The sequence below is a fragment of the Phaenicophaeus curvirostris genome, chromosome 13 (genome assembly GCF_032191515.1).
Source record: "Phaenicophaeus curvirostris isolate KB17595 chromosome 13, BPBGC_Pcur_1.0, whole genome shotgun sequence".
Lineage (NCBI taxonomy): Eukaryota > Metazoa > Chordata > Aves > Cuculiformes > Cuculidae > Phaenicophaeus > Phaenicophaeus curvirostris.
Window position 1 is genome coordinate 3,173,418 of NC_091404.1, and position 14,899 is coordinate 3,188,316.

Sequence of the window (14,899 nt, forward strand, 5' to 3'; positions counted from 1 at the left end):
GTGAGCGAGCAGTCCCAGCTTATTTCTTGTGGACAGCATCATCGCAACTGTGTCCAGACAAACAGCACTTTGCACAGTGGGTTTTAATATGTACGTGGTCTCTTTTGTCTTCCTGATTAGCATTAGGGAGATTTCCACTCAGAAGCAGCTCCTGCGTGAGAGCTGTAGAGCGCTACAAGTGAACTCCTGCTTTTTATCTGAACTTGATACAAAAGTGAAGAAACCAAGGACATCCAAGTTTTTGCTGTGCTACTTTCATAAAACAAGCTATAGTGAAACTTCAACTGAAGAAAAAGCCCTACTCGCCTCCTTTCAGAAATAATCCTGCTCCCCACCAGCCCCTGTACTTTATTTATCTTTGAGAAACATTGCTCTGCTGAGGGAGCAGTGCTTTTGGAAGGCTGGCCGTGAGGTGGGGTTGGAGTCTCTTGAAGGGCATCGGAGTACAGAGCAACGCTGATGGCTTTGTTGATGCCTGGAGAAGAGGAGGCCGAGGGGAGACCCCATTGCTCTCTACAACTACCTGAAAGGAGGTTGTGGAGAGGAGGGAGCTGGGCTCTTCTCCCAAGTGACAGGGGACAGGATGAGAGGGAATGGCCTCAAGCTCCGCCAGGGGAGGTTTAGGCTGGACATAAGGAAAAAATTTTCCACAGAAGGGGTCATTGGGCACTGGCAGAGGCTGCCCAGGGAGGGGGTTGAGTCACCTTCCCTGGGGGGTTTAAGGGACGGGTGGACGAGGTGCTAAGGGACATGGTTTAGTGATTGATAGAAATGGTTGGACTTGATTATCCAGTGGGGCTCCTCCAACCTGGTGATTCTATGATTCTATGATGGGTGGTGGTATCAGACCAGCACTAAAGCCCTCTGTGATGAGCAGTAGCTGGTACAGACCTAAGAAAACCATAGCCTTCCTTCTGCAGCGGAGTTCCCATCGAGTGTGCAGTGAGAAAGGGGACCAGGAAGAAGATGAGAAGAAAAACAAAAGTTCAGGGATAAAGCAGGGAAATCATTGTGGCCTTACTGGCAGCCCTGGCATGAAGCCCCCCAGCCCTAAAGCAGCGTTGCAGTGCTGGTAGAGGGAAGGTGGCTGCAGAGGTGTTGTCTGTCAGTTTATTTTAAGTGGCGAGTACCTTATTACTCAGCAGCCTTTCAGATTTATATCCTTTCAGTTAGTTGCTCAGCCAGTTGGTATCTTTTTAAGTGAGGGAGAGGAAGAAGAAATACTGTGTGGAAGAACTGATGGCGGGCTGAAATGTAGGCTGATAAAATCAATATGTAAATATCGTGTTGCTGACTGTGTTAGAGAAATTTGCATCTTTGGTGGTACAACAGGAAGAGCGGCCAACCCTGAAGATAAACTTAAACCTGACTGTGTAGGTCCAAGCTCACCACGGTCAAAACGTTTGGCTCAGCCCTTATGTCTCAGCTCCTTGGTTTAGAATTGGGCTGTCTAGGAATGCCTTTGTGAGGGAGATGTTGCAAGGACATCTCGGCAGGGCGAGGAGGTGCATTGTAATGCGTCCAGTGGCGAGATGTGCCTTACAGAGTTGGCTGCAGCTGTGCTTGTACCTCCACATCAACTTCTTGGCAGGCAGGTTGTGGCACAGTTCACAGGAGACTCTCCAAGTCAGATAACAGTCTTGGAAGGAACAGTTCGGATCATGACAGAACTGTCATTACTTGTGATCTGAGATGTGTCAATAAAACCCTCCCACTTTACCCCTGTTTTATGAAATGGGTGACTCCCAGAGCCTCTTCTCAGAACAGCAGAGACAGTGATGGTCAGGAGTGGAATATTTTGGGTTGGGTCTGCCAAGAGGGGTCTGTGACACCATCCCATTTCTTCAGCAGTGGCTGCAGCCACCATTCCTGTGCTTTCCCCAGCACTCAACTCATTTGGAGAAGTACAGGAAACCATTCTGAAAAAATCTGGTTGATGGATTAAGTGGCTCTGAGGATCTTTTCTGATAGCCTGCAGACTTGCTGCATCCCGTGTCCCAAATAGTCCCGCTGCTGTTTGGGCTGTAGCCCCCCTCCCAACAAAAGATGCGGCCAGGATGAAACGGAGAGTAAGCCGTGCTCTGGAAGAAATTTTTGTTCTCTTAACTCTTCATTTAAGCAGTTAAACGACAGTTTGAGAATGCAAGCCTGCTAGAATCCCCATGTTAACTTCTGCTCCCTTCATCAGGTGCTGATCTCTCTGATTACTTTAATTACGGATTCAATGAAGAAACATGGAAAGCTTATTGTGAAAAGCAGCGTCGGCTTCAGCTTGGGCTGGATCCCGCTCCTCCCATCAGCACGGAAAATAAGATCACAGTAGGTGACATGTGACTGCTGCATGTGGCTACAATAAAACTGGGACTTAATTTAGTAATTTCAGAGATGAGAGTATAAGAGCAGGAGATACCTTAATACCAAACGGTTCTGTGTTCCTTTCAGGGATGAGAATAGGAAAATGTGCCTTTAAAGATTAAATCTCTTTGGTAAAATATAAATATCCCTATGGAATGAACAGGTCCAGTGCCTGGCAGGTTTGAACCACTACAGCAGCAAGACTTGAGTGGATTACAGGCCTTATGAGGAACAGCTGAGAGAGCTGGGGTTTAGCCTGGGGAAGAGGAGGCTGAGGGGAGACCTCATTGCTCTCTACAGCTACCTAAAAGGAGGTTGTGGAGAGGAGGGTGCTGGCCTCTTCTCCCAAGTGACAGGGGACAGGACGAGAGGGAATGGCCTCAAACTCCACCAGGAGAGGATTAGGCTGAACATTAGGAAAAAATTTGCAAGAGCCCTGTGATTGTTCCTCAAGGGAGCCCTTTTTCTTTGCTGAGAATTAATCTCTGATGCTACCTTTAGCTGAAAGTAAGGGCATTAATGTTGTGTCGTGTATTGCCTTCTGTAGGTTCAGCAAGGAAGAACAGGAAATGCTGAAAAAGAAGTGGAAAACAACGTCATAAAAACAGAATTCAAAACAGACTTCTTGGCTCTGGTGGGAGGACGCATGAAGGCTGGACCTCCTCCCAATAGGTAAGAGGTGATGCAGACAGAGCTTGGGTGTTACTGTAGCTCTCATCTTCAGCAGTGCTTTCCCAAGGGTTGCACAAGCCCTGCCTGCCCATTTACCTCTCCTTGGTGATGTGCTCAGTGTAGTGCCACACAAGGAGAGAAACCTGCATCCCAGCTGAAAGGATGCATCTTGCGGGGGGGGGTATCAAAAACGGGGCAGATACCTCAGCTTTGAGGGCTTATGTTGCTGGCTGCATATGTGCTTATTCGGACTCCAAAGTAGGCCAGGGGGATAATCTGAGGGCTGGAGCACCCCCCATGCAAGGACATTAAAGGTTTATCCTGGTAAATACTCTCCCCTTTTTCCTTTATGTGTGGATGCTTCGGATCACAGAATCACAGAATTGTTAAGGTTGGAAGAGCCCTCTCAGCTCATCCAGTCCAACCATCAGCCTGACCCCACTGTGCCTACTAAACCATGTCCTGACGCACCACGTCTACACGGTTTTTTGAACCTTCTGGAGATGGAGACTCCACCACTGCCCTGGGCAGCCTCTGCCAGGGCTTCACCACTCTGTCAGTAAAAGAAATTTTTCCCAATATTCAATCTAATTTGGCCCCTGGTGCAACTTGACTCCGTTTCCTCTTGTCCTATCACTTGTTACTTGGTTGAAGAGACCAGCACCCACCTCACTCCAACCTAACTTACCCTTCCCGGCAGAGCTCGAGTTGCTCAGATGTGAAAAAGAGCTTGTCCTTCATCTCTTGTCCAAACTTAGTGCTGCCTGTGGAGGCTTTTTTTGCTTGGTGGAAAAGAATGGGAGTGACAAGTCTGTTTAATAGTGGGAAAAGTTGCTCCTCGTGATGTCTCTGAGCCTAAACAGATGCGTCTGCTTTGTACCAGGAAGCTGGGTGGGACAATTGATGTGATCGGTGGCCAGGCAGGCACCATTAGGAGAGTAGAAGGAAGACGTCGTGATAAGCACGCCTCCGAGGAAAACCCAATCCAGGTAAATGTTTTGCACTATCTTGAGAAGTTTCTGATTTCATTGCACTTCTGGTGAACCTTGAGCAAGTGTCTGTGCATGCCCGACCTCCCGTGTTGCTGTCTCTGTCTGCAGAGCAGTCGGCAGCGCGTCCCTCCTGCAGGTTGAATTAATTCTGCATTAAAAGTTTAATCTTGCTAGGAGCTGGGGACTGTCCTCTAAAGACAGGCCTTCCATCTGACTGGTGAGAGGTCCCTTTTCTTGTCAGCTGTCCTGAAGTACTCCTTAGGGCGTGTAGCTGGGACACTGCTGTGTGGATTATTCCCATTTCCTCCACTATTGGGTCGTAATCTCCAGTTCTGCAGTGGAGGATTTCTACGTGGGCTCGTGTTTCTGTTAACTTGAAAGTAACATTTAGTCTAAGCATCATTAGATGCAGCCTGCACTGCAGGCGTAGAGTAGGCCCATGTCACTGAGTCTTCTCCCTTCTAAAAAAGAAAAGCCTGAGGTTTAGAACTAGACTCAGTTCTGATCTGGAATGTCCAGTGTAGAACCGTGATGTTTGGCTTGGCTTCTAGGTAGGAAGGTGCCCCGTGCAGGGTTTGAGGAGCATCTGCTGAGAACTCCCCTCTTAACCACCTTCCTCCTACCACCACTCTGAGCTCACCTGGACCTCAAAAGGTCCCTTTCCCTTCTCTAGACACAATTCCTTGTTTTCACAAGTGGTTTTGTGGTCTGTTTATTATATCTGTTTTTTTTTCCAAATTTTGGCAACAGTCACCCAAAAAAAAGAGGTTGCCTAAGAATTTGCTGGGAAATGGTGGTTGTTCCTCCCACTTCCAAGCATAGATACGCGTATTTCCAGGGCATTCTGATGTCTCTGTGTATTGATCATTCCTTCAGCAGCAGCATTTACTTGACCTGCTTGTGGCAGGCAGATAGGAATCCACTCTCCTTTAACCACGTGGGCACAATCAAGACAAGAATTTGGCCTCTTGCTGCTCACAGGAAAGATAAATTGGGTTAAAATGAAAAGCCTCCAGGATCGTCGAGTCCAACCATAATTTTAAAAACGAAGAACTACATGGTCCTCCCAAGCATCACGGTTTTGGTGATGCTCTCCCTTTACGCCAGCACAGTGAGGTCCCAGCTGCAGGAGCAAAGAGATTAAAAGGCTTTCTCCTCATTCCTTTGCCTTGTAAGGTCCTTGGAGACCACGGGAGTAAACCTCAGCCTCCCCAGCAGCCCCAGCAGCCTTCGCAGCCCCAGCAGCCACCTCAGCAGCAGCCGTTCGCACCACCAGCAGGCCCTCCGCCTCCCCCACTCACCGGGCCACCTCCGCCACACTTCCTTCACCCTCCTCCACCCGTTACTTCTGTTCCTCCTCCCCTCCATCCTCCAGGTACGTGTTCACACAGTGATACGTGGGCGGTCTGAGGCTGCAGGTGAGAATGTCCAAGGCTTGGTGTGTATCACAGAATCATAGAATCGTTTGGGTTGGAAGGGACCTTAAAGATCGTCCAGTTCCAATACCCCTGCCATGAGCAGGGACATCAGAAGTTTAGTTGTTAAATGCTGTGGAGCAGTCGAGCGCTTAGGTCACGGCTCCTCAGACCTGGCCACCCTTTGCTCAGTGACTCCATCAGCTTATTTGATGTTTGCCCTCCAATACTTCCGAAGTGGCAGCTGTTCCTTGAAAAAAACCCAGCTTTGTTTCTGTGAGAGAGCCTTTGAGTGCTCCAAATCTATTCACTTTACTCATAAACACAAAGAAATGTGCTCCTGCTCATCTGAGGAGGAAGCCAAGAACACAGGAACTGCTCTCCTGCATCAGAGCAGCGGGCTGTTCGGTTCACGATCCTGTCTGGCTGTGATTGATTCCAAAAGTTTCATGGGTGATGCTGGAGTTGCCAATTGTGCAGCAGCAGCTCTATCAAACAGCTTTCCCCCTCATCCAGGTCCATGCTTGGCTAGTTTTTTGCCTTGAAATACCAAGATTTGTATCTGTCTGTGTTTGTTCCTGTGCACTGGGCCAGATTGCCCAGGGAAGCTGTGGCTGCCCCGTCCCCGGAGGGGTTCAAGGCCAGGTTGGATGGAACCTGATCTAGTGGGATGTCCCTGCCCACGGCAGGGGGGTTGGAACTAGATGATATTTAAGGTCCCTTCCAACTCAAGCTATTCTATGATTCTGTTGTACCAGCTGCCACTGCAGGAGGATTCCTACTGCTCCTGAAAGAGTCCAGCATCCAGCACAGGCGTTAGAGCAGTGCTACATTTTAAAAGCAAAATATAAGTAACATGCATGAGGTGTTTGCCATGGGTGTGATCAGTCCTCCGCACTGGCAGCTTTGTGTGCTCTTACCAGTAACCAGATGGGTTTGTGTTGTACTCTAACCCTGTCAAGCTCAGCCCTGTGCCTGTGGGAATGCGTTTGGCCTCTGCAGTGACAGGCTGAGTCCTGGAACCTACTGAGACAGCGGAGGTAACACTTCTGGTTTTGTTCTGCTTTGCTGGCTGGAGCACTGGGTGACAGAACGGTTCCATGGTCTCTTCCATGCATGTCATAACTCCAGTTCTGCAGTTTCTTAATGAGGTTGAGTCTGTGCCCCTGCTGCGTCTGGCTTAAAGTGCGTTGAGGTGGAAGCGAAGGCCACGCTGGCCTTTCCTTGCCCTGCCGGCAGCAGCCAGGCTCCTGAGGAGTCCCCAGGAGCACATCATCTTGTAACTTCTCTGTTTTGCACTGGCTCCACGTGCAGAAGATACAGAATATAAAGTACAATCCAGGTTTTTAAGGAGAGGAAGGTTACTGCATGTTCCCTGGTTGGCTGTGGCAGCTTCTCTTACTGCCTTTTGTTTCAATGATGGGCAGGATGGAGATTCACTCATTCTCTTGGTTGCTGACCAGGGCATCGGAGCTCACTGTGCACTTGTGATTGACAGAAGAGTTAAAAAAATAAACCCACACGACCCCAAACCAGCCTGAGGAGAGACTGGGGTCTGCAGCGAGCTGTCCTCGCCAGCTCCTTCAGCTGCTGGGAAGGCCAAATCAATTGTTTGTATGTTGACACTGGGAAAAAGGAATTCTCCAGAGTAAGAGAGCACCAACATATAACATTTTATTTATTATATTTATGTGATAATTATATTTATCGTGCTATAATTTAAATTATAACACAAGGTAAACAGATCATCATTTGGGAAAACTACAGTTCATAGGCTGTTTGCTGCTTAACACCACTGGGTTTTTTGCTCACCTGTCTTTCTGTGTGCTCAAATATGTGAAATGTATTCAGGAGTGTGCTTTTAGGTTTAGCTGGAGATACAAAGATGCCGTGCTTTGCCTGGGGTTCTCACTTGGTTTGCTTGCTTGTTTGTTTCCGTAGGTTTGCCACCACCCGGCCCTATTCCAGGTAGGTGTTACCTTGCTCTTCGTAACCCCGGTGATTCTGAGCATTTGGGTTGGTGACACGAGAGAGGTTAACACCAGAACCTGTTTCAGAGCACAGTTCATTGAAGGCTGATAAACTCAAGTGGAGTTTTGAACTCTAATTGCTTGCCTTATGTCCTAGACCTAAATAATAGCCCGTAGGGCTTCTTAACGCTGCCTTGTTTTGTTTCTGAAGATGAGTCTAGAATGTGAAATGGAGAACTTCAGGTGGCAAAAGCGACTGAGATTGAAAATGGTTTGGTTCTTGTTGTGGCATTTGCACAGCACAAGTCTGAGGGACAAACTGGTGCTTTGTGTAGGAGTTCAGGGTGTGAGGAGCAAACACCGTTCCCACCAGGAGCCTCTGGTGCGTGGTAGAGCTGGTGAACACCAGTAAAGAAACGTAACACCCAGCTGTGTGTAGAAGTGAGGAACTCCACTAATTCAGAGCCACAATAAATCTGAGTTGCCTCAAGCTGTGATTTGTTTTCTTCTATTGGAAATTTTGCCTCATCCAGGGAAAACAAATGTAGCTGTTTGTGCAGGAGGCCACGTGGAGCCGTAGTGCCGACTGGGTGCCGAATATCTGAAAACCCAGGGCTGCTGGTGCCCACATACGTGCAGTCAGACCCCTCCTCTGTGAGATGCCATGTGCTGGGCTTGAGTCACAGCTTTTGTGTCCATTCATGCTCTGCCCTGGACTTCCCAAATGGAAATAAGGAAAAACTGCAGTAGCTGGGCTCTCCCTAAGATGGATAAAATTCCCCTGTTCGTAAAAATGGAACTTCTCATGCTCTTCTCATTGTTCTTCCTCTAAGTATGACCTGAGTATGGAGATAAAAGAACATAAAAAATTGCAGGTTCCACTGGAGCATTGGCAGTGCGGTTTCTCAGCTGCGTTAATGTATTTGTGTCCAAGGACCGACCCTTGATGTCTTTGAAGGCAGTGGCAGAGCATAGAAACAGAGTAGGTCCCAGGGAGGTGGGCTAGAAAGTGTCCTCTTTGCGATGTACAATAATGCTGCAGAGCACGTTTTCATTGTTGGAGGGAACGTGCTCACGGTAAGCAGGATGGAAACTGGATGCAAACTGGTCTTGACTGTAGATGTTGCAGTGCCCAGTCGTGAGTCGAGACAATTTAGATTAAAGGTGTCTGTGAGGAGTGAGATGGACAAAATGACCACGCTGTGGCAAAGAAGTTCCAAACCGGGTCCCTGCTTTGGAAGGGGAGATGCGCTGGAGTCCTCAGCACAAGGAGGACATGGAGCTGTTGGAGTGAGTCCAGAAGAGGCCACGGAGATGATCCGAGGGCTGCAGCACCTCCCGTATGAGGCCAGGCTGAGAGAGTTGGGGTTGTTCAGCCTGGAGAAGAGAAGGCTGTGGGGAGACCTTAGAGCAGCTTCCAGTGCTGAAAGGGGCTCCAGGAAAGTTGGGGAAGGACTTTTGATGTGTTTGACCCGAGCCCATTTGGGCAATGCCAGACAGGGCTCTGCCTCCTTGGTGCTCCCTCTTCTCATGGTCTTTGAATGTATGTGTGCTCAGAACGCTGGCTTTCTTTAAAAACAAACAAGCCCAGGTGATTTCTGTGTTACGTGCTTGGCAAGAGACAGAGTTACTCATTTTAATCAATGGAGCAAGGAAACCTTTGCTGTAGTTGTAATGTGTCTGCATCCCAAGAACCAGACTTGTGTCTCCCACGGAGCTGTATGTCATGTTTACTCCATAACGAATCTTATGTTTAAGATGAATAACCCAAACCAGAAGGTATAATAATTCTTCCTTATTTTAATTCCCATCCCTGTACAGAACTAACATAGCTCTGGGGGTCTAATTTTGGTGAGGAGCTGCAGCCTTGAAGGACGATTACTGTAGTTCAGACAGGGCCTTGAGTAAAAAGATGCTTTAACTGCTTTTAACTGTAGCCAGCAATGAAGTCTTGTTCCCTCACATCAAGCCGAGAGATCTTTGTGATGACTTATGCTTCTGTGTCTAGGGTTGTTCCCGCCTCCTCTGGCACCGCCACCAGCTCTCCTCATTCCAACCTTGGATGGGTAAGGACACACCTGGGCTGGGTCATCGCGCGGCTCCTCCGTAGTGAGGGAGAGGGGAGGAGAGGTCCAAAAGCAGTGCTAGTCCTTCATAGTCTGGTCATGGACCAGCGCAGGGGGAGAGCAGAGTCCATAGGGAATCCTCGATGCCTTTACCTGGATTTATATATTCAGGACACCAGAAGGAGTCCCTAAAACCCAGGTGTGTGCTTAGGTCTAGCACAGAGTACTTAGCAGCATGGGCTGTTTCTCCAGATTCTCGAAGGGGCTCCGGGGAAGCTGGGGAGGGGCTCTGGATCAGGGAGTGCAGGGAGAGGATGAGGGGGAACGATTTTCAGCTGAAAGAGGGGAGGTTGAGATGAGATCTTAGGAAGGAATGTTTTGCTGTGAGGGTGGGGAGGCCCTGGCCCAGGCTGCCCAGAGCAGGGGTGGCTGCCCCATCCCTGGAGGGGTTCAAGGCCAGGTTGGATGGGGCTTGGAGCCCCTGATCCAGTGGGAGGTGTCCCTGCCCATGGCAGGGGTGGAACTGAAAGGGCTTTAAGGTCCCTTCTGACCCAAACCATTCCGTGATTCTCTGGGTACTTTGTGCACCCTGGTTCTTTCCCAGGAACCCTGCCTGACCTACAGAAGGAGAGGGAAAGGAAGGCAAGCAGCTGAGTTACAGCAGTTCCAGAAGCTGCAGTGAAGCAGCTGTAGCTGCGTTTCCAATAGTTTGCAATGCGAAGTGGGAGAGACACACTGGACCTGTGGGTTTTCCATGTGGGTTTTCCACCAGCCTTCAGAGAGGATCGGGTGGGCCTGCAGGGCGTCACTGCTGTGTGTAACTGCATCCCTGTCTCCCTCCACAGCCAGCCAACCAGCTACAACAACCGGCAGCCACCACCGTTCGGCTACAACTCTGCGGGTGAGCACTGGAGATAACACAGTGACGCTGCTTAGAGTGGTCATCTCTGGGATTTGGTCATTCTGGCTTTCCTGAAGCTGATGGACCCCGTGCCTGCTCTCACGCTGGGATCCCAGTCCACAGGCACACACTAGGCTTAGGCACACACTGGGCTTGGCCACACCATGAGTTCAAAGAGCAACGAAGCTGGTGAAGGGGCTGGAGAACAAGAGGAGCAGCTGAGAGAGCTGGGGGTGTTTAGCCTGGAGAAGAAGAGGCTGAGGGGAGACCTCATTGCTCTCTACAACTACCTGAAAGGAGGTTGTGGAGAGGAGGGAGCTGGGCTCTTCTCCCAAGTGACAGGGGCCAGGATGAGAGAGAATGGCCTCAAGCTCCACCAGGGGAGGTTTAGGCTGGACGTTAGGAAAAAATTTTTCATGGAAAGGGTCATTGGGCACTGGCAGAGGCTGCCCAGGGAGGGGGTTGAGTCACCTTCCCTGGAGGGGTTTAAGGAACGGGTGGACGAGGTGCTGAGGGTCATGGGTTAGTGATTGATGGGGATGATGATCCAGTGGGTCTTTTCCAACCTGGTGATTCTATGATTCTATGAGAGGTTTAGAGAGCTGGGTGTTCTGCAGCAGTGGTGGATGCAGTTTTGTGGTTGAGCACTAAGCCTCGGCTGCTGTTTTCAGTGCTGATGCCCGGCAACAGCAGAGCTGGCCTGTGTGCTTCTGTTTGCACATGTACTTGTTTATACTCACTCCTCCTGTCTTCCTTTTCCCCCACCCTCAGGGACAACCATCACCTCCACATCTCCTCCCTGAGCTTTCGAATGCACTCCTCCCCAGCTTTGTCATCTCCCTGCCTGCAGGCACCGGCAGGCATCCCTCTCCTTTTGTTTTGTAATGGAGGAGGCAGTGCCAGAGTTCTGGAAGGTTTCCTTCCCTGTGCAGCCCTTCCAGCAATGCCCAAGTCCTCTCCCATGTCCTCGGGGACCAGCACATGGAGCAGCACCTCCTGACTGTGCTGAAGGAGCAGAACCGCAGGCAGCCCCACGCTCTCACTCTGCAGGAGCCCTTCTGGGGAACAAGTTGCTTCCCCGGCCAGGGAAGTGCCAGGGGCTCCAGGCTCATCCTTCCTTAACAGCTGGTGCCCCGGTTCCTCCCCAGCTGCCACCTTGGGCAAGAAGGAGCCTGGTGGGAAGCGAGGCCTGGTGGGATCAGCTCTGCAGGCACCTTTGCCCTCTGAGCCAGGATGTCTGGGAGGGAGGGATTGAAACTTCCCGGTGGATGCAGGGATGCACTGGCTGGGGGGCTGCAGAGATTTCGCAGTGATGTCTGTAAAGGCCTGGTCTGGCTCCCGTCTTCCTCTGGGAAAAGGTGTTCACATGTTCTTAGCAAACTGCTGGAAGTAAAGAGGGAGAGTGAGGACAGCAGGGAGCAGGCTTTTATTGTCTCCTTGCGTTCAGCTGTGCCTCCAGAGGGAGTCTTCAGGAAGGGAGGGACAGAGGATGCTGTTAGTGCTTCCGATGAACAAGGATTCTGCGCTTTCTCCACAGATTCAGGCTTCATCAGCTACCCACCCATCTCCACGTCCCACACGCCCTGGGTGACAACAGTGGACAAAGGCACAAGCGGTTCCAGCAGCAGCCATTGGGAATACTCCGGCTCGAGGCGTGAGAGGGAGCGGGAGCGCGAGCGGGAGAGGGAAAGGGAGAGAGATCGAGACCGCACTCCAACCACCAGTGAATACAACAAGTGAGTGCCATTTTCTCAGCTCTTGCAAGCAGCTGCCCCGCAGGGAGCTCCAGGCTTGCCCTGGAGCACAGGAGGGTGTTGGGTCAAGGGTTGGGATTGTACCAGTTTAATCTTCTGAGATGTCTGGGGAGGAGGTGCTCTGGATCAACAACCAGAGGACAAACCAGGAGCCAGTGTCACTGGCCAATTCCCTCTGTCTGTTTTTTGTCTAAATCCAGCAGAACCAGTTACGCTGGTTCTCCCACCTGCAATATGAGGCCAGTTAATGAATGAGCCCCTCTCTGTTCAGTGGTGTTTCACAGCTCCGTGTGAAACAGTGACCATAGAAGCTGCTGCTTCTTGTCTCAGTGCAACTGTCAGATCAAAGGGAAACAACCCGGGCTTGGCTCAGCTCTCCTGGAGAGGCTTTCAGGGCAAGGAGTGTCCTTCACCGGGAGTCAGCCAGGAAATGGAAATCCTCGACCTGGCATTTCTGCGAGCAGTGCTGGAGACAACCACCTTGGTGGGAGCTAATGTGATCTCAGAAGTGCTGGGAGCGCTTGGGAAAGGTGGCTGTCAGCCTCCCAGTGTTGATCTAGAGAGCTAAAGTGCAGGCTGGGCTGCAGAGACTCTTGCTAAACCCATCACTTTTTAGTCCTGTCACAGGCAGAGTCAGTGTTTTGCAGGCGTCGGGCTCAGAAATACCAGCAGTCATTCCAGCCATGATCAGAATGCACATTCCTGGCAGAGGGGTGGGAGCAAACAGGGCAACCTTTTCCTAACCTGTTTTTTTCCTCACCGTTTTATTTTCTTACAAGCTCGTGGGCACTGGGGATGAGAGTGGGGAACAGAGCAGGAGACAGACTTGGTGCAGCTGGAGGAGCCCGGGCTCCCAGGCTTCCTGGGCAGGCTCATGCGCTCCTGAGTCCGTTGTTAGCATTTCTCGGTGCTTTTGCGTGCGCTGACCTCTAGGATGGTGCTTGACAAAGCAGGCGAGGAGCATGCTCTGCGAGTCCCGTGGAGCACTTGCAGGTGGTGGATATTGGACACTGGCCCAGCTTGTTCCCTTGAGAGTTGGTTGGGACCATGTTTCAGGCTTCCTCTCAGTCTGAAATATTGTTTCACACAGTGGGACTTGTAGATTTTGGCTTTCAGAAGTTGAATAGGGACTATGAGACGCAGAGGGAAAGGGAGCGTGGGCTCTATCTCAATTCGGAGCGTGCCGTGCCCAACTCTCTGTATGGACTGAATGAGGCGCCTTGAGCAGATCAAGGTCTGTAGAAAGACCATGTCAGCTACACTCGCAATTTGAGTTTTTCAAGTTATGGGGAAGAAAACAGTCCCTTAGTCTGACTCACACAAGAGAATTGCACATTATGTGGGACATTAGAGTTCTGTGAGGTAAAACCCAGCTCCAGGGGAGGCAGAATGGGAAGAGGAGTGTGCCGGCTGGGTTTGAACAGGGCAGCTGGATGTCTTGGACATATTCCAGGAGGAACGTGAAGGCAAAATCCCTGAAACATTGGCCCCATGCTTGCTGCTAAGTTACTCCCTTGGCAAATCCAGAGAAAAGATTTTGTAAAGCCTTTGCCTTGAGAGGCAGGGGAGGAAGCCGTGGTGGTCGAGTGGAGGGTTACAAGCTATGGAATGGGCAGAGAGAGAAAGTTACTTCTCTGTGGTTAGAGACTGGGTTGCAGCTTGGGCTCGGTAAGCAGCAGCAGCTCCTCATTGTTACAGGTGTTTCAGGAGCACTGTGAATGCCCCAGCCTGTTGAGAGAGCACGAGGTGACAGATTTTGCTGGTGAGCACGTCTTTCTACAGTCCTGTGAACGTGGCTCCTGACCTTCAGGTCCAGAAGTGCTGTGTTCCTCTGCCTCACTTCTCCTTTCTCTTCTTAAGTGACGACGAACGATACCGCTACTACAGCCGAGAGCGCAGCTACGACTTTGAGCGAGATTACCGCCGGAGTCGAGATCGCAGCAGGGAGCGAGAGGATCGTCACCGAGAGCGCAGGCACAGGGACAAGGAGGAGAGCAGCAAGCATAAGTCTTCAAGACGGTAAGAGCCGTCTAGGGTCAGACGGGGCTGCTGGTGAGCACACACCTCACCATGCTTGATGTTCCAGACATGAGGAAAAACTTCTTCACTGAAAGGATTATCAAGCACTGGCAGAGGCTGCTCGGGCAGGTGGTTGGGTCACCATCCCTGGAGGTATTTAAAAAACAGGGACACGAAGTGCTTAGGGTTATGATGGACAGGTGCGGTTGGACTTGATGATCTCAAAGGTCTTTTCCAACCTAGGGATTCCATGATTCTTTGCTTCTGTGTTCTCGGTGAGCTGCCACCTGGGGTCATGCTGGCATCCCACGAACTGCTGAAGGCCTGAGGCGTGACGCCCAGGTAGAGGAAACACTCGTAGGCGCATTACCTGGGCAGGAGGCAGAACTCTGTCGTAGGGAGAGGATTCCTCGGTGTTTGTAAGGTATTGGTAAGATGTGGATTCATTGCCAACAAGATCGCAGCACTGATTGACAAAGGAGAGGTTAACTTGTGCTAAACATCAGAATGGCATAACTCCTGCTGTTGAGAAAGTACATGCAAAGTAAAACACAAACCCATAACAGAAGCGTGAACTTTTGGTAGTGTGTGGTGTGCAGAAGAGGTTTCTTCAGCCTGTAACCTGAAATTTCCCCTTGGAGCAGGAGGCTGAGCACAACCTGGTCAGAGCTCCATGCCCAGCGCTTCTGGTAGTGAGGTTAATGATGATCTGGACAAAGGTGAAAGCCTGGAGCAAGGCAGGATGGCCTAAAACC

General features: G+C 50.5%; 2 protein-coding genes across 2 annotated transcripts in view; one reads left to right on the plus strand and one right to left on the minus strand.

Moving 5' to 3' along the window:
- LOC138726256 (pre-mRNA 3'-end-processing factor FIP1-like) overlaps window positions 1-14,899 on the plus strand; it is a 29,978-nt gene that overhangs the window by 11,711 nt on the left and 3,368 nt on the right. The window contains exons 7-15 of the mRNA XM_069867856.1: window positions 2,189-2,319; window positions 2,903-3,027; window positions 3,911-4,016; window positions 5,196-5,394; window positions 7,376-7,402; window positions 9,413-9,470; window positions 10,316-10,371; window positions 11,909-12,107; window positions 13,986-14,144. Coding sequence (XP_069723957.1) covers window positions 2,189-2,319; window positions 2,903-3,027; window positions 3,911-4,016; window positions 5,196-5,394; window positions 7,376-7,402; window positions 9,413-9,470; window positions 10,316-10,371; window positions 11,909-12,107; window positions 13,986-14,144 — 1,060 coding nt within the window. The remainder of the gene's footprint in view (window positions 1-2,188; window positions 2,320-2,902; window positions 3,028-3,910; window positions 4,017-5,195; window positions 5,395-7,375; window positions 7,403-9,412; window positions 9,471-10,315; window positions 10,372-11,908; window positions 12,108-13,985; window positions 14,145-14,899) is intronic.
- Window positions 2,838-14,899, minus strand: part of LOC138726284 (ras-like protein family member 11A-like) — a 100,950-nt gene continuing 88,888 nt past the window's right edge. Inside the window, exon 5 of the transcript XR_011338404.1 lies at window positions 2,838-2,850. The gene's annotated coding sequence lies outside the window, so the exon portion shown is untranslated. The remainder of the gene's footprint in view (window positions 2,851-14,899) is intronic.